The sequence below is a fragment of the Rhamphochromis longiceps genome, linkage group LG5 (genome assembly GCF_057381845.1).
Source record: "Rhamphochromis longiceps isolate RC_006_pf linkage group LG5, R_longiceps_female_GT1.1, whole genome shotgun sequence".
NCBI lineage: Eukaryota > Metazoa > Chordata > Actinopteri > Cichliformes > Cichlidae > Rhamphochromis > Rhamphochromis longiceps.
In genome coordinates, this window is record NC_140561.1 from 33203199 (window position 1) to 33227785 (window position 24587).

General features: G+C 39.7%; 1 protein-coding gene across 1 annotated transcript in view; it reads left to right on the forward strand.

Moving 5' to 3' along the window:
- The window catches only part of LOC146670402 (plexin-A2-like), an 86472-nt gene that overhangs the window by 35359 nt on the left and 26526 nt on the right, over window positions 1–24587 (forward strand). Inside the window, exons 4-12 of the mRNA XM_085407294.1 lie at window positions 4844–4978; window positions 12472–12572; window positions 16688–16811; window positions 17688–17841; window positions 18340–18436; window positions 21392–21506; window positions 22672–22872; window positions 23552–23648; window positions 24363–24562. Coding sequence (XP_085263420.1) covers window positions 4844–4978; window positions 12472–12572; window positions 16688–16811; window positions 17688–17841; window positions 18340–18436; window positions 21392–21506; window positions 22672–22872; window positions 23552–23648; window positions 24363–24562 — 1224 coding nt within the window. The remainder of the gene's footprint in view (window positions 1–4843; window positions 4979–12471; window positions 12573–16687; window positions 16812–17687; window positions 17842–18339; window positions 18437–21391; window positions 21507–22671; window positions 22873–23551; window positions 23649–24362; window positions 24563–24587) is intronic.

A 24587-nucleotide genomic window follows, 5' to 3' on the forward strand; every position in this document is an offset into this window, starting at 1 on the left:
AATAGGATAAGGAGGAGGAGGAGGAGGAGGAATAGTAGCTCGAGCAGACAAGGAAAGAGAGCAAAAACAGAGAGTGAGCGAGCGAGAGCGAGAGAAAGAAGCTTATTTCTGAACTAAATCTGTCTTTGAAATAACTATTTAAAGGATAATTTGTGCATGGTGTTGAGTTATTAACAATCTGACAGGTGAGAGACAGTGTCTGTCCTCTTATGATCTGGATTTAAGAGGCCATCCTGTGTTGCTATTGTAATTGCAACTTTGGTGTTAACATAGAAGACAATCACAAATCTTTGCTTCTCCCCTTCCACCAGCCGCATACACCAACAAACAGACACACCCGTTAGCACATATTTATGCCCCCACCCCTCCACCCTCTTTTCATTCTTGGATGGCAGAACTGACGGTTGGAGAGGCACAGCTGCCTGGAAGGTGGAGGCATGATTGATTGATGAAGTTTTGGTGCCCAGGGGATCCAATCATGTAATCAGTTTGTATTGATTGACTGTCCCCATTGAGAGACTGCTGAGGCTCTGCTGCCATGTGTGCAAGCTAAGCTTGGCACACATTCAAAATCTTCTGCAGTCAGATTTGATTTGGGTGGCGAGGTCGCCTAAGTCCACGTGTTGGGATTCATGCTGGGAAGTCTGTCATAATCACACTGCAGACGTTCCAAACCGCTCCCACAATTCTCTGCTCCAATTCTTCATTATCTTGTATTTATTTTAATTATTATGATTGAGAAATTAATTCAGCTTTACTGTAATTGCATCACATGTTTAATGATCCAGTCTCCTTGGAATTTAAATGGGGCTTCCACCTGGGTTTGCATAGCTAATGAGATTTTTTCCCCCTTGCCACTATGTTTTTTTCCCAGACTCTTGTTTCACATTTCTGACTTCTATTTCACTTGTCAAGTTAGCATCACTTTAGTGATGCAATGCACATCATTCCTTCACCAGCATTACAAAAAAGGGCATTGTGAGTGCAAATAAAGGTATTTTTGTGAAATATAAAATTGAAGGACAGCACTAAGGAGAAAGACAAACAATTTCTGTCTTTGCGACAAAATGATGAAAAATGAACACTTTCAATATATCACTAACATCTAGTTATACTGAGAATAACAATGGCTTTTTAAGCTAAAAGCTCTTCTTAAGATTGACAACTTCCATATCAGTGAGCCACTTTTCACAAAGACAGACCTGCTTATTTATTTGCTTTACCGAAGCAGCACACCTTGTTTGTTGGTAGAGGTGGGAGAGGAGAATCGAAACCGCTTCACCGGTGGGCATTCGTTTTCTATGCCTGCATTTAATGAGCCCCAAAAGATTTCTCTCTGAAAGTCACTCCAAAGTCAAATTAAGGCTGAACTTGCTAAACACGTTTCAAAACTCAGATGCGTCACTGCTTTAACCTCAGGGGTGAATGTGGGTCAGAGGCGCAATAACCAGTTGGACTACTGAATGAGAAGCAGCTAATCTGTCTTTCCCTTTTCTTCCCCTCAGTCTCACCACAGGCTATAAATGTACCTTGTCTTGGTGGCACTGGGTGAACACGCTAGCAAAACTATTGCAAAGCGCCACAAGTCAGGAATGTAAATGAAGGAGAATGAAATAAAATGTAAAGCAACCACAGACTCTCCATTTCAAATACCCACACCTAATTTATTGTGTAAGCTTTCAAACACACATTGGGAAATCAGAGGTAACTGTTGAGGGAAAAACAAACTGTGACTAAGCTGTGAGACAGACATTTTTGAATTTGCTTACTTGCTGTCTGAGAGCTAGATAAGAAGATCGACATCAATTTCATCTCGGTGAAATCCACAGCTGTGATGTTTGGTGCCAAATGTTAGCTTATTATAAAGCCTGCAAGAACTGGCATTAGTAGCCAAGCAACTTGAAAGGTGCTTTCAACTAAAGCCTACTTAAACATGTTTTTGGAACATGGGATAGAATATAGCATATAGAACTATAAAATCAACCGTTACTAGAGATGGACCGATCCGATATTACGTATCAGTATCGGTCTGATACTGACGTAAATTACTGGATCGGATATCGGAGAGAAATAAAAACTGTAATCCGATCCATTAAATATCAAAAAAACACCTCACAAAACTTGCAACAGGCCTAACTCGGCTCATAACGTAGCACGTTGCAGCAGTATGCGTCACGTGATAGAGCGGCTGTGTGTATTTGTAGCATCTGGCATTTTATCTCCGAGGAAGTTATCCCAGAGAGAAGTAAAGCAAATGTGTAAGTTCATCTCTGAATGTTTGTAAAGCATTCCAGCCTTAACCCTCCTGCCATCCTTTAAAAAACTCACACCCATCACCCTAGGGACCATTCTCAGCCACGCCATAAAAAGACCATATATCCATATTTTATTCCACTTTAAATTAGCCAACCTTGTAAAACTACTTCTCCCTGAAATATTCATGTAAAGTTTTAATTATATTTTCATTGTTTTAACCCTTCAAATCCCAGTGTTATTACATGAGCGCCCTGTGTTATAAGCCCCAAAAACCAAAAAACGAAACTAAATATTTCCACAAAAAACCAGTTGAAGTAATATGTGATTGTCATTATAAGTAGGCCTTTAGATGGACCAAAGATTGGCACCAACATACATTTTGACCTGCCATTATTTTTTTTGCATTTTTTTTGCAATTTAAAAATTAAAACTTCAAGGCCCTGAGTCTTCATTGACATCCAAGAAAAGAAGAAAAAATAAAATCATATGATGATAATTTGGGGTTGAAAAATAGCGTTTATAATGGAAGTCAATGGGCAGAAAATGGTCCCCAGGGTGATGGGTGTGGGGATTTCTGCTGCTCAGCCATTTTAGGCTGATTTAAGGAATTCACACTGGAATATTAACATTGACAGGTAAAAACTATCCTGTGGCAAGTTTGGTTATATTCCACTGAACACAGTGGAAATGGCAGCCATTTAACACATAGCAGTGGCACAAAAAGGTCCCAAGAAGGCAGGAAGGTTAAGCTTAACAACCGATATATGGAGCGACTGCCTCTTCTCTCCCCCTCCGTCTCCTGCTGCTACTTCAATCATGAAACTGATCAATGATCTGCTGATCGGCTTTTCTGTCCGTCTCTCTTGCTTGTTTATCTCCCACTTTGCACCAGAAAGAGGAAACCAGCGGCTGAACAACAGCAGCACGTTTAACCTTGATAAGCTGTTGTTAGAATTTATTTAATATTACTTTCTACAGCAGGATCTTTTTCTATGCAGCTGACGGCTGGTAACTGTGCAGGGGCGGATCTAGCAAAGTTTAGCCAGGGGGGCCGATAGGGCATGAACAGGGAAAAGGGGGCACAAAAACATACATTTCTTACTTATTCTCATTTAAATTGTCTAGCTTTTAATAAATAATTATCCGAATCTTACACCCAAAGTTTTAATCTGATGTAAAATGTATAGAAGTCCATTAGTGTATATAGTAACTATTAAGTCTAATATACCCTAGTAAGCTATGCTACTTTTTCCTTTGGGAAGGTATCTGTGCAGTCTGCAATTCTGTTGAAGAAAGATGTTGAATCTATTTAATTATTCTTGAAAAATAATTTATTTCTGGGCATTTTTTTCACACACTGCATCAAATTGAAGTTGATTACGTCATTTAAGCATCATGAGGTGGAGGGTGGTTCCTTATTTTTTATTTTTTTTGCTGGGAGTTTTAGAGCCCTATTAGTTAGGTTGCTTACTCTTTAAAATACCAGAATAAGGTGGATGGAGTAGGTTTAAGTTTATTAGATTGATCAGTATTGCTGAACTATGAAATGTTTTGGGTGTATCTTTTGCATACAGGTATAACAGACTAGCTTTAGTGGGGGGGGTTTTTGTTGTTTTTTTTAACTTGAGTATGAACTTATACAAAAAGCAGCAAAATATTAAAAAAAACAGTTTTATTGATTAAAAAACACACTATATCCGATTCATATCGGTATCGACCGATATCCAAATTTATGATATTGGTATCGGACATAAAAAAGTGATATCGTGTCATCTCTATTATGTACTGAAGTTAATTCCTGATCTACAGCTTAGCAGGTTGACTAATCTCTCAGATCTCTCAGGTTAAGTTTGTTTGGTATTTAATGGTGTTTGAACACCATTAAACCCGGAAAAAAATCCTTCAGCTTGCTTTCTAAGTAGACACAGCTCTTTAATGTAACAACTGATGAATTGATGAATTGCTCCTCTTTGAAGACATCGCTGTACTGAATTAACAGAGATTAAATTGTTTTTGATCTCCTCATTTACAGTACCTACTAGTTAAACATTTCCTTTGCATTTAATTTCAAGTTGCTCTTTTTCATTTACAAGTTAACAAGCTGTTTTGTCTCACATAAGTGCCTTTTTAGATAATGAGCTGATGTTCTAATGGACCGCTGGAAGGGAGGAGCATTTATTTACAACCGATTAGCCATTAACGAAGAATAAAGCGTTACTGGCTTGTATAGTTTGTATGGACCTTCATTACAGTTGTATACTCTGGAGAAATGCATTGATGGTTATTGCTTCACATTTTATTGAAGTCGTTACACTGCTGTGCACCAAATGGAGCCAAGAATGGTTTCCTTTAGTGTTACAAGTTAAAGTGGAAAAACATACCAAACTTTACACATAACAGTGGGTGATCATAAAACTGAAAGCAAAAGCCATCCGTGCATATTTCATATAAAGCTGCTATTTAGTTTTCTTTTAACAAAACATAGAAAGCATACAAAATCTTACAGAGAAGAGTCCTAATTCTACAAATGTACAGTAACCATTCAGTCACTGTCTCTTCATCTCTGTGTTTGTCTATGCCTCTGCAGGTCAGGGTGGACAGCCCTCTGGAAGGAGGAGTGCTGTATGAGACAGTGACTGTGATGAAGGATAGCAGTCCCATCCTCAGGGACATGGCCTTCTCCCTGGACAGGAACTCTCTCTATGTCATGTCTGGCAAGCAGGTGAGGAAAAACCCTCATGTTGGTGCTGCTGTCAAGAGAACCATTGGAAAAGCAGGATGATGCGGCAACAGATGAGGCTGTCCTTCAGCTGGAAGCCCACTGGTTCAAGCCCCTATGATAGCGAGTGTTCGGCATGTTGACATGTCCTTCAGTTAAACACAAGATGTGTAGCATGAAATTTAGAGTTTTAGTTGACAAGAAACATACAGTATGGAAGTATTTTTGGAAATCGGTTAGTGGAAGCGGTTTTGAACAAACATATTAATAATGATGATTAGATTTGGATTGAGGGCCAAAACAAATAAATAATCCTTGTTTTTTTAGGCTGTTGCAAAAAGAAATGTTCTGCACATTCTGTTAAGATTAGTATTTCTGCATGGAGCTTTGGAATCAGAAGTAAAACGGTTTCAAATCAAAAACATTAAGCTATGCTAAATTATAAATTAATACTGTTTATTTGGAATTGAAGCAGAGGATTATGACTTATCCTTAAAACAATAATTCCCTTACATTCATGAACTGTACGTCTACAGAAGAGATTGTTAAATATGCAGACTGTGTGTAAGAGGATGGACCACTGCTCCAATTACTTATCCATGCGAATCGACTTACAGCGCATGCATCTTTTGTACGTAACACACACACACGCACACACATCCCTTACAAAACCAGTGTCGGCTTTTTTTTTTTCTGTGTGGCTGTATTCCACCTCATCTGCTCCTCACTTGGCCCAGCATCACAGAGGCGAGCAGTTGTTGTCGTTGTTGTTGGACGATATTCTCTGCACTCATTGGAGATAAGAGTGAACAGTGGTAATCACTTTCAACTCCCATCAAGTGATTATTTTGGCGCGCTGGCATGCCACTGTGAAATGGGATTAGGTTTCAGTGCAGCCAAAAAAAGAAAAAAAAAGTCTCTACCACTGCTCTCGGTTGTCTTCTGACTGCTGGAATTTATTGAGCCAGAGTCACAGGACAGAAAGCCAAAGGGCAGTGGGACAATTGCAGTTGTGTCAGTTACATCAGAGTGGCTCTGACTCTTTCCTGAGAGCCTGAAAAACAGTCTGGAAATCTATAAAAGCGTCAAGTTTAAGACAACACATAATGTCATTTGAGGAAGAATAGAGACAGTCTTGTGTTGGGTGCCGTCTTCTAAAACAAATCAAGGCAGCTCTTCCTTCTGTGTGATAGACTGGAAGAGACAGGGCATAACTTATTGATGAGCTCTGGTCGTTCAAGGAGAGACACATGCTTCCTTCAAGGAGATAGCCAGCTATTCTCCTCACTCCGCCTTCAGTGACGCACAGTAACAGAGCAATAACCAAACCCTGCTTCGCCTGGCATTTTCTCTCAATATTAGAACAGCTTTGGCTTTGTAGCCTCCAGGAGCTTGAAACAGAGTAAAGCCTTCTGCTTTCTGTCTCCTCCTCCATCTTTGCTCAGCTTTCCCTTTAGACTTCCCCGTATCATGGGTAAGGAATCCCCCAGGGAGAGGGCTTCACTCGCAGATTTCCCACATTTCCAGTAGATCCCAGAGATGAGAGATTTTCAGATTCCTGGGAGCCAAACAATACAGAAATGATGTGGAATGAGGAGCGAAGCACAGACAGATTTGGCTGAGATCAGCCGACCCTTGTGGAATAACAATGAGCCCCTCTGTCTCCTGCCGGGTGAAACATGCAGGGTTAGCATGATGATGAGGAGTGAGGATCGTGTGTATGTGTGTGTATGTGTGTGTTTTTGTGTCTTCACCAAAACACCCCTTGGAAGCCATTATTGATATGGAAAAAAAACAGCAGTTAATCTTTTTTCTCACTGTATGCCTTTAGTTTGATCAATTCTAAGAATAGAAATGCTCAGAATCCAAACACACTAAAACCTCACTGAATGTCACTCTTCAGTCTGTGAAGTCATGGCTAAGGCTTTAAACCTAAAAGAAGAAGGGGGGGGGAGAGAAGTGCTGCAGGGTTTTTCCAGAGCAATCTTTCAAAGTGCCACTCTGTGAAATGTAAAATCATTGCTTGAAATCCAACCCAACCATTTCTTTGTTTACCTGTGCCTATTTATTAACCCTTACCTGTATGTGAGAGTACAGTGTACCAGCGTTTCCCAGCCTATTTTGTGGGACCTTCCCCCTAAACTCAGATGGGCTGAAGCCCGCCTTTACCAACACACCTATCATGATCCAAACGTGTTCATTTGAATTGTTTCTAAACTGCATGAATATTCATCAGCAGCCACATGGTGCATCTTTTTCTGTTTGTAGACAGATGTTGTAATTGCAATTTAAAAATGAAATATGGATCTAAGATTGTTTATATTTATGTTATCCTTATTTTCTTTCCTTTTGGTTTAGTTTGCATTCATACTACTGTAACACTTCCGGAGTTTGCAGTCGTTTATCAGCACTTATCCACTAATGAACTCAGGTGTTGCTGTACTGTTAACACGGGCTGGTAGGAGCCGTGTCTTGCGAAGTGAATGTGCTGTGCTGGTGATTTAGTACTACTTCTGACAAAATCAGCCTCTCACTAATCTGTAACCTCATTTGTTTATTGCATTATTATGAAATCGTATTATTCTTAATTAAGCAGAGGTACTCTGTCATCTAAATATACAGCCCGACAACTACAGAGTACCTTTTGAGTTACAAAATTATTCTGTTGTGAAATCACTGCAGCCAGGGTGCTGAAAAGGCCAAGAGAGTTTCAAACAGAAACCTCTCTCTAAAGGTGTTCGCTTAAACTAACGTAACATGTTTTAAGTGTTTACAGCCGATAAAGTGAAGAAATTAAATTTAACAGAAATCTGCATTACAATGTTAATACAGACTTTATTTTTTTCATATCCTGAAATGGTAAATGGACTGATTCTTATTATTCACTTCTAAACTCAAGTGCAACTAATAAACATTCACACACATTCACACTCCGATGAACGCATCGGAGGGTTATTTGAGGTTAGTATCTTGCCCAAGGATATTTGGCATGCGGACTGGGGGAGCCAGGAATCGAACCACCAACCTTCCGATCAGTAGCTGATCTGCTCTACGACCTGAGCCACAGCCACCCCATCTTTTGAAATTTTTGCACCACATATATTAATATTTTTATATTTATGATTTAATGTAGCACAATTTTTGAAACAGCTATAGTCATACTGTAAAACACTGGAAAGGTGTTGGATATTCGTTGAAATGCAATGCAATCATGTAGTCATGTGATGGCTGTGGATTTTTCCAAATCAGACTGAGGATATAGGATGACAGCATCACAGAGGTCTAAAAGCCTGAATGTTCATCTGACAGCATTCGTAAAGTTCCAATAAATCCGGATGAAAGTGTTACAGAGATAGTGAATTGGTCAGATAATAAGGTCGAGCATTAGTGTAAGGCCATCCCAGATGTTGCGAGACGATAAAGATTTTCCCAAAGCTAGAAAAGTGGATGTGATCATCAGCCGATTCTACCACGGTACAACGCTCAAAAGCAGTCAGAATGAGATTTTGCCTCTGGGGAAAAGGGGCATATTTATTGGTTTTCTGTGATTGCTTGAAATGAGGAAATACCACGAAAAAACACAAGGCAAACAAAAGCTTGATGAGAAATACTAAAACTCCGTCTAGTTATGAATGATTCATGAGGATCTACAGCACACTGAACATCCACTGAGAAATTGTGCTTAATTTAAGCAAACACAATTTACAAACACAAGATACATTATAAAGGACACACATATACAGTATGTTGTCATATGAACATTGCACAAATTTTCCTTTCTTAGCCATATTCCAAGATGAACAGGTATCTACTTGAGATGTATTCAGTATTCTGTAACAAAGAAAATTCAAATCCCATACAAATTTACTGGTGTGGAAATACATATTCTTATGTTGTTGCGGTCGGTGATCTCCACCAGTGCTCGCTTCTCGTAATTTTCCAGCTTATTTTTTATAACTAAAAATATCTGAATTTCACCCTCATGTTTCAGCTCCCCGTTTAGCCAATTCGGAACCAGTGACTATGTCTTGATTTCCCCTTGGACTGCCTCATTCTGTTTATCTGTGTGTGTTCAGGTCACTACAAAAAATATGAATATTTAAATAAACAACAGCATTAGCTTGTGCTTTCACTCGCAGCAATACCATGGCTGGTCTTGTGTCTGTGCGTTTTTATGGTAAAATATACTCCTTGAAACTACTGTAGCAAGAACTACACAAAGATCATTTTCCAGTACTTCTGTAGATGTTACTACATGTGTCAGTCTGGGATAACTTTAGATCGATTTTGTCAATGCAATAGAGCCACAACCATTCAAAATATTAGGGGTGTGCAGCTGAGCTCAAAATGAAAGAAGAGTGTGAAGATGGGTTTGTTCTAACCAATGGTTACAGAGAAATAGCTTCATCATGGAGCTGTGTTGTTTCTGTGTTGGTGCTTTAGATGATAAATTAAACATGGGTATACCCGCCAATCTGAGAAGTGTCTCCAAACCTGGATTCTTTTTAATGACCAGCAAAGGATGACTACTACATAAAGATCTCAGATTCCATAAAAGTCTTTGGGATAATGACTCCTGGTGACTCATTGTGTACTCTTAAGAAACGTTAGTCCCATTTAGAGTCAAATAGAGTGTAAGCAGAGTATGCTTTAGGTTGTGGGTACTTTGTGATTAATAAGCTGCTTCTATAAGAGTCTGCAGCATTCTGTTTTGCTCAGTCAGATGCACATACCGCTCGCTGTTATGGTACAGCGTGTGATTAGCTCTATGCAGAGTTTTGCAGATGCAAATCTACATGTTTTAGTGCCGTCTACACATTACAAAGCTTAGTGGCATTGCTGCTGTTGTTTGTTGGCACTGAAGATAAAATTGCCAGACATACAAATCATTATAAGTAAATTGACAACCAAGCGTGGAAACGAATTAAAGATGTAACTGCAGCCATTGTTTTTGCAAGTCATCTGTGCTTCTTTGAATTCTGTTGTTTGTTTTACACAACTGCCTATTTATAGTGAAATATGGTTGTTGCCTTTCCTGTTCATGGCAACTTTTCACCCAAACAGATTTTTACTAATGCAGTTTCAACATATTGTACCAGATTTATCTAGATACATTTGAAAACTATGAAATGTTGAGTAAGGTGTTCCAATTAGTATCTTTGATTTTCTATTTTATGTCAAGTTGTTATGAGTGGCTTAAGTGTGCAACAAAACGTGTGATTTTCACTTGTATGTATGTATTTAACATGTAAATTAGTAAGTCAATTGTGTAGCGTTTTTCCTTTTATGCTTGCCATCAAATTGTCAAACCCTAACCCTGGTGTCAGCCAGCTGGCTGGGCCTTTCACAACTCCACCCATGGGACACATGACCTAAAAAGACAAAGTGACAGGAGGGTCACCACAAAGTGATCTTGAATGACATAATATTTTGTTGTATTGTTATGACCATCAAAGTGGACTTTATGCAACTGATATTTCTGAGGCTTGCTATACTTATCATTTTATTAGGCACAACACAACATGAAGGGTGGTGTACTGGAGACCTTCTGAATGGATGCATATCATGTAACTGTAATAGTGTAATTGATCCAGTGACCGTTGTTGTGTTGTAACTTACCTTTGTGCCTGCATCTCAAATATTCCTGTTTATACATGCACACACAGTTTATTATGTGTGTTTGTGTTTACACACACACACACACACACACACACACACACACACACACACACACACACACACACACACACACACACACACACACACACACACACACTCAGGACATATTGTTTGAGCTTATTTGGATTCAACTCAGTAAGACCGTGCTCAGATCAGTTCCACTAAAGGAATCAACCCTGATTCTGCGGTGCAGGCTTCACATCTGATTCTCAGAACAGACAGTAGAAAACAGAAGATCCATAGCTCTCCCCCACCGCAGACCAACTTTGTTAACTTAGATGAGCCTCAGTCTACAACAATTCATGGATTATTTCTACTGCGTCAGATATGTACTTAGAGCCCTCAGCTCCACCCGTGCTGCAAAATAATTTTGTTAATGGAATGCACCGAAGGGATTCTGAACTGCTGGAAAAAAGGGAGAAAGTTATTTCGAAGGGAGCAGCAGATAATCCATTTTGCCAACACAGACCTGAGAGAGCACACACTTATGCTATCAAGAGCACCGGAGACACTCTAATCCATAATCCACTCTTCATTTGTGATTGCTTACATCAGGAATTTGCTTGCATCATATGTCCAGACCCAGAATAATAACAAAGTATAAAATAGCTGGGCTAACTGGTTTTGTATGCAGGGGTGGTGCAAACGCAACAGCAGCTAATGGAGAGCTTATGCTTTGCCAGACATTCATGCATGGAAGTGGTGCTAGAAGTAGAGAATGTGGCTGTCTGTTAGAATGCGTTTCTGTCTGCGCAGATGTGGAAAATAGTACAGACCTATATAATGTGGCTACAGTGTAATATACTTTATTGGTGTGTAAGAAAATCCTTTATCAAAGGTTATAAAAAAAGTTAAATATGAAGATTGCTGCAAAACTGCTTCTCAGATTTTGGTGTCATTTCAAGTCATTTCTGACAAAAAAATCTAGCAATTCTTCATGTGGGTAAACCCACAGTACTGCATACTGCAAATTTGTGTCTGCAGCTAGAAAGAGAAAAAACGGGTTGTTTTCCTTTGGGATATTTCAGTGCGAGCTCTGACGAGGCTTCCTTATAGTGCAAAATAGGCAAAATGATGAAATGGGCTTTGCTCACTCATCATCAGCTGCTTATTATTTCATCAGTGTTTTATTTGCATGCCTTTGTTGGCCTTATTTCCACTCCATGACATCAGTATAATTGATGCACAGGTTGATGGCTTTTGGATAAAATTCTATTTAATACACTGTCTACCCAGTTTAGGCGTGTCATATGTCAGTATTCTGGCTTATTGGTCAGTGCTTTTGAATTACTTTATTAGTATTTTATTTAGATGTCCCACTTTGTGTGAAATATGATGATAAAATAATATATGTGGCACCTCTAAGCAAATTTCGGTAGCCACATCTATAAGAAGTTTCAGAGGATAGTTTGTATAAGACCAATGTTTGCATATTTCTGTATGACTATTTTGGGTGTCCAGGTGGCCTGGTGGTTTGGGACACTTACAGATATTTCCGGGTTCAGATCAGAAAGCTAATAATGCATGCATGTTATTTTTGCTTCACCATTTTTCCATGTTTCCTGTCTGGATGTCCACTGAAGATTACACAGTGTGGGCACAAATGTACCACATTTATCTTAATAATGTAAAATTGATTGTAATCTAAATTGGACAATATGTTCATGAACAATATAGGGCTCCTACTGGATTCAAGACTCTTTACAGATTTGCTATAGATTAAAAAAGATGTTAAAAATATTGCAACAAGACAGCACTAGAATTTATAGCATTGTTTTTTAATTTTCTTGAGCTGTTAAACTGTTCCTCTTGTTTAGGTGGCTCAAGTTCCTGTGGAGGCCTGTGAGCAGTACAGTACATGTGCTGAGTGTCTGAGCTCTGGTGACCCCCACTGTGGCTGGTGCGTCCTGTATAACATGTAAGTCCACTCACTTTATCTTCTCTCACAATCCCATACTCTCATCATAGCCCAGGGATTTAAAAGCACAAAATTACTGTATGTAGTCACATGATTTGTTGAGTTTAATATAACACAGTTATTGTACTCCATGGAGTTTGCCATTATCAACAGCTGGCAGGATGAATATAAAGCCAGGAAGTGGTTACTGGACAGTGTGATCCCTCCTAAATAGCGCTATTTGGGACAGCAGAAACTGCATGCCCACCAGATTTTATTGTCTGTCGCACAAGAGGAAAAGGGGTGTTTAATGGAGGAGGGAGGGATTAGCCTTACAGCCACAGCAGGTGTACCAGCTGCACTTCTACATACCCGGGGAACATTTTGGACCTGATGGAGCAGGCTTATCTCCTCCATCTTAATTATCTGACCCCAGGTTAGCTTGCATAATACCTCGATATGGAGCAAAGGGGATTCAGAAGATTAAAACCCTGTGTTTCTGAACCAGCCGTCGTGTTGAATCTGACCTCAGCCAGGGATTTACTGCTGTCATCATATGACGTCGTCATTTCAGCCAGCAATATCTTGATGGTGATCAGCATTATTTAAATTGCAGCTCTCTGCTTTATCAAACTGGGTGGGAAGAAGGAAAAAAAGTGCTTTTTAAAATCTAAATTACTTCATTAAACAGTTGTTTTTTTTCTCCCTGAGTACTGACTTTGAAAGTCCCATTAAACTGTTTATTTAAATTAATGCCTTACACTTATCAGTGAGTAGATAGGCTGCTGTTCCCTCAAGTAACCCAAAGTGAATCATGATCTCTCACACTGCAGAATGAGACTACTTTGTTTTTCTGTCTATTAAATCCAGATTGGGGTCTTTTTCAGCTGCCTGAATGACTCTCTCAGTGTGGCACATACACTGCTTTCAGGATCTCAGTTTCCTACCCCTGGCAGGGTGAACCAAAGAACCTATCTAACAGAGTGTGTGTGGGGGGGTGTTTCTGAGCATGCAAAGAGCCTGAAGGAAACACGAACAAATGGTTCCATCAGACAAAACACGGTGGATAAAAGAGGGAAAAATAAAAGGCAATGAAAGACGGTCAGAGATGAAAGACGTTTTTTTTCAGGAGCACTTCATCTGATGAGCGGTTAGAAGGTGACCGTCTACACTGCTGTGGCTGCGGTCCGCCTCAAGGAGCCGAGCCAGCAACAGCTGTCACCACGTTTCCAATGCACCTTTATATCGTGTTGTAATTACAGCAGAGGCCTCGGTGCTCTTTGAGCTCTTTCAGGAGGTGCCACCCCCTCAACAGCCTCTGAGAGTGGATTAAGTACCTTCTCCCCTTGCTGCATGTGTTACATGTTAAAAAGAAAGAGATGATGGTGTACAGTCAAAATGCTCTCTGGATTTGCTTTCTTAGTTCAACTTTACAGCACAGATACGCTTTATTAATTATTTTTAAACAGTGTTTGTGTTTAAGTACAGCATAGAAACCGTACAGTCAGATAGATTCTCTCTGAGAGAAAACTGCTATGATGCTTCTATGGTAGTGTCAAGATGGTAGTGTCAATATAATCTCTACATCAAATCCTACATTTCTAAAGCTGGCCAAAAAAAAAAAAAAAAAAGATTTAAAGGTCCTTTCCACTTCTTGCCATTACTTAAAATATCTTTTTACTTTGCACTTCTCTCTTACGGGATTATTCTAAGGTCACAGTATGCTGCCAGCCCTTTCACTTTTACTTTTAATTGCCTGTTGGAGTCTGGGAGTTAAAGCTATTCTTCTATTGCTCAGTAATTTCCTCTGCGCAAAAAAAAGCAAAGTGAAATGTTATAGAGACAACCAGCATCTTAAAGTCATTTATAGGAAATAAAAAGTAATTGGACACAATTGGAAATACTTTTAAATGCTATATAACACTTAATTCATATCAACTCAGTCTATATCTGCTATATATTATATAATATGTCTGAAAAAGCAGATATGGATGGCTAAAGGTTTTATCTAAACTCTGATTTAGCCAAAGTAGCAGCACTGGTTCTATGAATGGGAATTGGAGAGAGCTGGGTGATACGACAAAGAGGAGAAAGGTAGATATATTGTGTGCAGAAGACCAGGTGGAAGGGAAGCAAGGCCAGGAGCATTGGGAGTGGATTCAAGCTTTTTTTTTATCATAGGAGAAATGGGGCTAATGAGGTAATCTTGAATAAATAGTGTTGTGGAAGTGAAGAAAGTGTCAGACAGGATCATGAATTTGAAGCTGGAAATCGAATGTTGAATGTTCTCAGTGCCTATGCCCCACAGGTTGGATGTCAGTTTGAAGAGAAATTCTGGAGTAAGTTAAATGAAGTGGTAGAGAGTGTCCCCAGGAGGAGAGATTGGTGATTGGTGCAGACCTCAATGAACATGTAGTTGAAGGGAACAAAGGTGATGAAGAGGTGTTGGGTAGCTATGGTGTTAAGAGAGGAGAGAAATGCAGTAGGAAAGATGATGGAAATAGTTGTGGTGAACACGTACAACAATAAGAGGGAGGAACATAAGGTGACATTAAAGAGTGGAGGAAGCTTCACATGGGTAAACTGGATTAAATGCTGGAAGCTGAAGAAGGAAGAAAGTTGAGTCCAGGAAGGAGTTGAGACAGGCTCTGGTGGGTAAGGAAGATTTGTCAGATGACCAGGAAAGTGTAGTGCTGAGGTCAAGAAGGTGTTTGGTGGGTTCAACAGACTCGGTGGTAGAATGAGAAAGTGCAGAAAAGAAAGAGAGTGGTTAGCAAAGAAAATGTGGGACAGTCAGAAAAGTTGAAGAAAGTAGATAGGAGCACTGAGAGGCTAGGCATATGGCAAAGAGAGAAGTGGCAAAGGAAAAGTCGTATGTGAGGATAGATATTAAGGAAGGAAAAAAGACTTGTATTGATTGACTTGGTAGAGAGACTGAGCTGGAAAGGATGTGCAGCAGGTTAGGGTGATCAAGGACAAAAAGGGAAATGTAACAAGTAGAGAGAGTGTTTAGAGATGTTGGAACCAGTACTTTGAATGTAGACAATGTCGAAGATGAAGATGAATATGAAGATGTAGAAGATGAATGAATGTAGAAAATGACAGCAAGAGGGAGACAGTTGGAAGAAAGTTAGGAAGGAAGTGCAGAGGTAAGGACGAAGTGAGAGCAGCTTTGAAGAGGACGATGAGAGCAAAGGCAGTTGCAGTCCAAGCAGTCCAGATGACATACCTGTGAATATACAGAGATTTCTAGGAGGGAGGGCAGTGGACGTTTCGACCAGCTTGTTTAACACTATCATAGAGAGTGAGAGGATGGCTGAGGAATGAAGAAGAAGTGTACAGGTACTGTTTTTCAAGAAAAAAAGATGATGTGCAGAGCTATACTGACAACAGAGGAATAAAGATGATGAGCCTTACCATGATGATATGGGAAAGAGTTTTTGAAGCTAGGCCAAGAAGAGAGTTAATAACCAGTAGCAGCAGTATGGCAGAATGTCAGAGAAAGAGCATTAAAGATAGAATGTTTGGATTGAGAGTGTTGATGGACAACTATGAGAGGGCCAGAACGGGTTGCACTGTGCTTTTGTGGCTCTAGAGAAAGAATATAATAGGGTGCCAAGAGAGGAACTGTGGTAGTGCTTGAGGAAGTCAGAAGTAGCAGAAAACCATTCGAGGGTGGGTCAGGACATGGATGAGGAATGTGAAACAGTGGTGAGTTGTGAGGATTTTTAAGTGATAGAGATTGTGTTTAGAGGCAAAATTTAAAAAAAAAATTTTTTCCCCAAAAACTGTATATATCTCTTTTCTGCCTTCACTGAGCAGTTAAAGTACTTTGGCACTACAACCCAAATCTATTCACTTTAAGCACTTTTTATCTGTCAAACACACTCATGGTCTGATGGATGCTTCAGGCACCAATTGGGGATCAGTATCTTGCAGATCGGAGGAGCTGTGATACAAATCACTGACCCTCTGATTGGTATATAATTAACTCTACCTTCTGAGCCGCAGCAGCCTGGTCTTTTAGGAGTGAAGTGCTGATTGACCAACAATAACATATAAAACTCAGTGAGATTCAACACTAAGCTCGACATTATTTAATACATTTTTACCTGGAACTTTCTGTTTCTCCACAGGTGTTCGAGAAGAGATCGGTGTCAACGGGCAGACGAAGCCTTCCACTTTGCGACAGACATTGACCGCTGTGTGAAGGTTATTGCTCACCCAGACAGCATCGCTGTATCAGCACATAGTGTCCCTGTGAGTCTGCTTATCATTCCGCCAATCACTGCAATGCCACTCCACTCACAATGCCAGTGTTTATGAGCAATCAGCAGGAGTATCCTTGTTCATCCACATGTACAGTAAGAATAAGCCCGGGAGAGAAGATTCGTTTTGTGAGATGTGAATTGAGACAGAAGGTCCCTGTAGGGCATCCACTATATTTACTTTGGTTTAAAAACATGTATTATGAGATTGGAGACAAATGTGAATGGGGGAGAGTTGTTATTGTAGCGTACTCTGTCTGCTCCTCTGATGCATCAGCCAAAAGGTTGATTACATTTTCTGAAAGCTCTATTTAGCTGCTCTTTCTCCAGTAGCCAAGAGCACAGAAGACATTAGGAGGTAAAAAAAAACATCATCTTAAAAGGACTCGTGGGACATTTGAGGCAATGTGCTTGTTTGTTTTATTCTTGAGTAATATAGGAGATGATCAACATCACTCGTGGGTAAATGTGCAGCTGGAGCCAGAAGCTGGTTACCTTAGCATTAAAACTGGAAAACGCCCAGTCAATAAAAATGCTATACATAAATCTCACTGAAACAAATCTTGAATAAGTCCAGCTTCTTTCCTCCTATATGCAGTCTTAGTGTTAAGTTATAAACTAACCATCTATCTGGGCATTTACTACACTGGTACAACAGAAGAATCTGTCTTTTCATCTAACTGTAGGCAAGAAAGAAAGAACAATGTGTGTGTTTGTGCGTATTTCCAAAATTGGCTTATTCTCAAACTAGATGTGATAAAATATACAGCTGAATCTGTTATATAGTGCTGACATCGCACTGTCAGACTGTTCCCCACCACTGTAAGTGTAGCAGTGTCTTAAATCTTTCCTGTCTGCTTTCTTTTAGCTTCTACTTGAGGTGAACAATGTTCCAGACCTTTCTGCTGGTATTACTTGTTCATTTGGCCAGCAGGCTGAATTGGAGGGTCATGTGAAGGGGAACAGGGTTATGTGTCTTTCCCCAGCTGGAAAAGATGTTCCCCAAATACCAGAGGGACAAGGTGAGCTCAGATATCAGTGTATATTGTAAAAAAAATCAATAAAAATATAAACCTATAACCAATATTTAATGATGCTAACATAAGATGTAAGGATTAATGTATCAATATTCTAGACTCTAACAAAAAGAGTCTGCTTTAAAGATTGGCTCCCTTGCAGTTTTTGTTTAGCCAAAGATGTGGTGAGTACCAAGGAGCTGTAGAATTTCCTCTGAGCATTTAAAGTAATCCTTCAATTGAAGTTTGTGACAGAAGGTTTTCTCATGACAACAGCAATATGCCCTTCCAGGAATGCAGACACCAGGTGGCTCTTTACAGGAATGTGATAAAAGCATTAACTTTTTTTTTTTTTGCCTCACTTTGACCTTCTCTTTTCACTCATTGTTTTCATTCTTTCACCCATCCTTTTTGTCTCTCTCTCATCAACTCTCTTACATGTTTTTCCACTCCCTCTCGCTTTCCCTTCGCTCACCACGCTGCGTCTGCGTCCTTCTCTTTAAGACTGGGCTGGGGTAGAGCTTCGTCTGAATTCAAAGGAAACGGGTCAAATGGTCGCCAGCACGGAGGTGAAATTCTACAACTGCAGCACACATAAAATGTGAGTTCAGCTGCCCCTGCACCCCCCAACCCACCATCCACCATCCACCCCACATCTTTGATTTGTTCAATAGATGGAAGAGCACGATTTAATTTAGAGCAATGATGTACTGATGCTCCCAACCCTACTTAAGATCAGCCTGTTAGATAACCTTTGAGATCAATTTATCTGTCAGGTTTAATTTAAATCAACATGATGCATTTGCCATGGCCTGTTTGTTTCGACTCTGGTTTAACTAGCAGTTTGTGGGCTTACTGGTTGAAGCTTTAAGTATCAGTTAACTATCATTGTCTGCCGCACACTCCTGTGAATTCAATACTGAATTCAATACTGAATTCAATACTCATCCTAGAAAATGTTTTAGGTCTACGAACTGGTATCCAATACAGCAAAAAACTATTAAAGCTGAAGCATTCATGATATACATCATGTACTAACTGCAAAAGATTTACCAGTAAGATCATAGTAAATTTGTCATTTATGACCCCCTGTCTTTGGACAAAAGACCCAGAGTTTATAAGGATTAAAGACTGCAAAACATGACAGGAGGACAGATCGTCGTTCTGCTCTTTGACAGAATCAGCAGTGTTTGGATCAGCCTTTTATATGGTTGTTTTCTTGGTCTTTGAATTACTGTTTTAACACCAGCTGATCAGAAAATATTTTTACAGTTAATCATTGTTTATTTTCTATTCCTTTTTTAAGCAAAAAAACTTCAATCATTCTGAGGGTTCAGCTTTCTCAGTGTGAATTTCCTGCTTTCCTCTGTTTCATATCAAAGTACTTCTGAGTTTTGAACTGTCTGCGGTACAAAATAGGAGACAAAGGTACAACAAACTAAACAATTAATAGAGAGAATAATTGTTAGATTAAACGGTAATAAACTACAATTGTTTGTTGCAGCCCTTATACATATTAACACCTAGAAATGGCTTCACTCTAGACCAACAGTCCCTGACGGCTGCTTAAAAAGATAAGTACTAGATTCACACACCCCCTTTTGACTTCATCCCAAGGGGCCTTGCCAGAGAATTGTGTTTGCCTCCAATATTAGACATAAGATATTTTATATTTTTAGCCTTGCTCTGATGCTTGAGGGTAAGTAAAATAATTTAAAAGTACATTATTTAAATGTCATCCAATATAAGCCTACTAACTGGGCAGGGACGCAGTTTTGACTTTGAGCCATTATGCAAATGTCTGCTGTATTTATCATAACAGTAAAATATGACAAGAGTCTTTCTTTGTGAATAACAATTGCAAGCACTGCTACAAATGTGGATCTTATTAGGATGAAAGCCAATTAGCAGCATTTGTCAGCTTTAAAAGAAGTTAGCAAACACTTTATAAGTTTTCACAGCAACATTAACAAAACTCTAAATAAGGAAAATTTAATTATTTACTTTAAAGAACTTAAACCTACAACGTGTGCTTTTTTTAAAATCTACTTCAAGTGAGTCACACATCATGAGCCAACACATGCTTTTTTTTTGAGGTTTTAATTGATGTGCTTAAACATAGGCTTCACTTAACTGAACGTTGAATTACACCCAGCCATGAGTGACAAAAGCTAGCCTCTGTATCCACTTTGGGAGGAAACATTTGACTGATGGAGTATTTATAGTAAACCCAGAAAATTAGCCCACATGCCACTTATTCACAATGCTCTTTGACTGTGACATAAACGCTGCAATATAACCATATTAAGCCATTAGAAGAAAACAGTTGGAAGCTCATCACATCCGCCCCACCCCAGTACGGCCTCCATTAGCTGCAGGGTGACCCTGTATACTCCTGTGATTAATATTTCAGACCAAACACACTCCTAACCCAGCACCTCTTTCTCCCCCTCTACCTCCGCTACCACCATCACCTCACCACCACATCACCCTCCATAATTAATTATCCAGTGTTTGCAGCACCCTGCCAGTCCAGCTCTATTAATGCGCAACCCCCCGAATTTCATTCTAACACATGCACCCACAAGCACACATTTTTATGTCCATACTGGCCCTGGGCAGCTAATTAATATCAAATTTTAATGAAGCTGCTCTACATTTATTGGCATTTGTAACTCACTATGAGCTGCAGTGTTGGAGCTCTACTAGTGTTTTTATAGTTTTCTCATGGCTGCATCTCATTCAGCAGGACAATTTAGGATTAACAGACTGTGATAATGCATGGATCCTCTTCCTACACTCTGGTAGAACTTAATTAGAGGCAGGAAAGTCAACAACCTCCCCAACAGGAAAAGAGGATAGACCCTAATCAGAATCTATACAATTGCTTTATTGGTTTATGAACAGCTGTGTATCGTTCATCTCTGCTGTATTAGCACTGCTTCCATGTTTGTTGACCAAAATGTGATTAAATCTCGTTGGATAGATTCCACAACCTTAATCCACAACTGACCGCTTGTTGTAGGTGACTGAATCCAAGCCAGAGCTGTTGCACAATTCTACCCATGAAACATTCGGTTATTTCCATTCTGATTTTGTACACAATCCTGAGAAGATTGGCATAGTGTTAACTGCAAACAACATAATAAAATGAAAAGCTGTAGTAGTCAAATTTAGATGTATTAAGGACACTGTGTCCTTGATACTAGTGTACATCATTTTTTATATTCCTAGAATGACTGTTTATGCTTTAACTAACAGTGACATGTGAACGGTTTCTCTCCTACCAATATTTCAAGCTGAAGGTAATGCTTTGTTACGCACAAACAAAAAAAAACAAAACACATTCATGCTGCCTGAGGACATCTTCATAAAAGAGAGTGTCAAGATAAATTCAGCACAATCCTTCATTAGTCTCCCGTCTGCAGTCCTTTACGAAGTCTGAGAAAGGGAACATGCAGATGATGGGCAGGGTTTACAATCTGTGTAAATGCGGTAGTGTTGCATGGCACACTTAGTGAACAGTCTGTCATAATGTGTTCATTTTGTCCTGCAGGTGTCTGTCCTGTGTAAACAGCACTTTTCGCTGTCACTGGTGTAAATACCGCAACCTGTGCACGCACGACCCAAGCAGCTGTTCTTTCCAGGAGGGCAGAGTCAACGCCTCGGAGGTACTTTCATAGAAATACTAGAGCAGATTGAAGTCTTGCTTTCAGGAACACAATTTTTCTGATGATATATGACACTTTTGCCTTAAAGGTAGAAATCCAAGTAAACAAAAACACATTCTCTGCAAAGAATCATTAGGATAAAAACCTTACAGCCACACCAGTGGCCTTGCAAAGCCATACGGGGAGAAGGATGGTTCGATCAGCACCCTAACATGCTCATTTTAGCAAATATCATCTTCCACTTAGTTTTTTTGCATATTAACGGTCAGCACTAAGCACATTAGCAACTAAAGAGAATTTCATTAGTTTTCCAAGTGTTTAGTCATAAACCAAAGTGCTATTCACATTAAAAGCATATAAAAGCTGTAGATGACAGAATTTAAAAAATTGTGAATACTTTTTTTCATAATGAATACTTTGAATCATTTTTTTGTCAAATGTCATGATAATTGGTCTTTCAGGAACTTTAGTATAAATATGTATACAAATATTTTTGCCAATCCATCCTGGAGGATGTTATATATTTTAGCTGATTAGAGGAAACTGTGTACTACTAGTGATATTAGAAGAAAACTCAGAGGTTTACCAAAGACTGTATTATCCTTACTAATCATGCAGCAGTTTAATGGCAGTTCGTCAATATGTTGTGAAAATATTTCAGCAAAGAGCCACCTGTCCATACAATTCCTAGTAATAATATAGATAATTAAATGCTTAATAGAGTAGAAAACAGGGTTGTACTTGATATGTGAACGTAAACAGGTGAGATTTGAACTCTGGAATAGAGTCTAGCTGATATAGCTGAAGAGGTAGTGAGTTCCTACATATCAATCAACTTTACTGTAGAAAAATGATGCACCATGTGAATGCAAAGTCTATTTGGATTAGTGATTTCTTTGCCCCACTAATCCCTGAGTCATATTACAGATTCATATGGATTATGTCATATTAGGCTACATTCAACAAAACAAACAGATGTGCATGCAAACCAACATAGACTAGTGTACAGAAACTATAATGTGTGTGTTTTAGATACACAGCTCAATCTGTCATAAGGAAGCTAACTTTGAAAATATCATAAATGCTACCTGTTTAATATTGAGGCAGTTGATACGTATTTACTGTAAAAAGTAAAATTGCAGTTCTTCGTATGTTCCTTTCACAGGCATGTCCTCAGCTTCTTAACTCTGGAGAAATTCTCATTCCGGCTGGTGAGGTTCGACCCATTACCCTGAGGGCCCGGAACCTTCCTCAGCCACAGTCGGGCCAGCGGGGCTATGAGTGTGTGGTGAATGTGCAGGGTGTCAGCCACCGTGTCACGGCGCTCCGCTTCAACAGCACCAGTGTGCAGTGCCAGAACAGCTCGGTATGACCTCAAACACTCCCAGCGGGAGTCTCACAGCTGTCAAATGAGGCAGACGGCTTGGATGCTGTGTAGGCAAGGTACATAGGGTATATCAGCATCAGTGAATACCGCCTGAAGTGTCAAGCACACCGAGGCAAAAGTAGAGGAAAGGGAAAGTGATAAGGAATTGTGAAAAGCATGTAAGAGAAAGAAGGGGAGTAACAGGGAAGTAACGAAGGAGAGAAGGGAAAATTGTTGCATGGTTAAAAACGAAATACACCACAACTATACGACTGTATCTCAAAACCGTATCTCAGTTTGAATGGCATAAGTTATGGAGGAGCACAGGATATTTCTTGCCCAATTTTTTACACAATACAAATCACAGGCTAAATTTCAATGGAAAAGCACACCTTGGCACTCTGTGACAATGTATGAAAAGGCCATTTTTCTTCAGATGTGGATGATCGGCCACCCCAGCCTGGGTTTGCGTCCCTACATGTCAAAGAGTAGAGGAGCAGACAACCATGGCAGAAATGACAGATGGTTAAAAGCATTGTCTCGCTGCTGCCCTTTCATCCCCTCATTTTCCCTACTCTGTCTCTCTCCATCTTTTTTATACTCTGTGCCCTGTCTCCCTTTGAATTCCCCTCTCCCCCCTATTCTGAACACTCTCTTACTTTTGGTTTCTGCTTTTCAGTATATGTACGAGGGTGTGAAGATCAGTGACCTGGCAGTGGACCTCTCCATTGTATGGAACGGCAATTTCATCATTGACAATCCAGAGAAGATTAAAGGTGCCTCTGTCATCTATCACTGCCATACCAGAGAAGTGTAAAACACTCAATCTACAGGGTATAGATGGGTCATAGAAAGCACTTGAAGGCTCCTGAAGGGCCTTGAGAGAAAGTTCACAATAGCAGGGAGTGTTATCAAAGAGCACCCAATCACTTGTACACCTGAAGGGGTGAAGGATGATTTTTCATATTTGCTCAGCTTGGCTCTTACTGCCGCTTTTGGTTTCTTGTCCATCATCCTGCACGGAAAGGTGCTTGTCAGCTGTCATGGTGGGTGGTACATTAAATACATCCCCATTGACCAAAATATATGCATGCCATGAATTTTAACAGGCCTTGCTGTTATTTAAGGAAGTTCATTTACATGGGTATAAATAAAGGTTACTTACTGGAAAGGATGTAAAAGGCAAACTTCAAAGACGGGTTTATTGGATTACTCATGATCTTTTTCTTAATCCTTGAAATAGGCCATGTGCATAAACATGCCTTATTAAATTATTTTTATTGAATACACATGATGACTTTGCAGTTATTTGTGGCGATGACAGTGAAAACCAACTGTTTGAGTTTGTGTTCTCTTTTGTTATTTCATAAAATTTTTTAGTTTACCAAATTGCACTCCCTGCTGGTCTAAATTTTGGTGCATGTACAGTATATTTTATAGGTTTTCATATATTACAGTATTGTTACACTGTTGTCTCTGTTATCCTACAGTGCATCTCTACAAATGCAGTGCCCTACGGGACAGCTGTGGCATGTGTCTGCGGGCAGAGAGGAAGTTCCAGTGTGGCTGGTGTAGCGGTGAGGGCCGGTGCACCATGAAGCAGCACTGTCCTCCCATTTCCCCTTACGCTAGCCGCTGGCTGGATCTTTCTGCCAGGAATGTCAAATGCACCAACCCACGCATTACGGAGGTCTGTGGCTCATTAGTGCACTTGG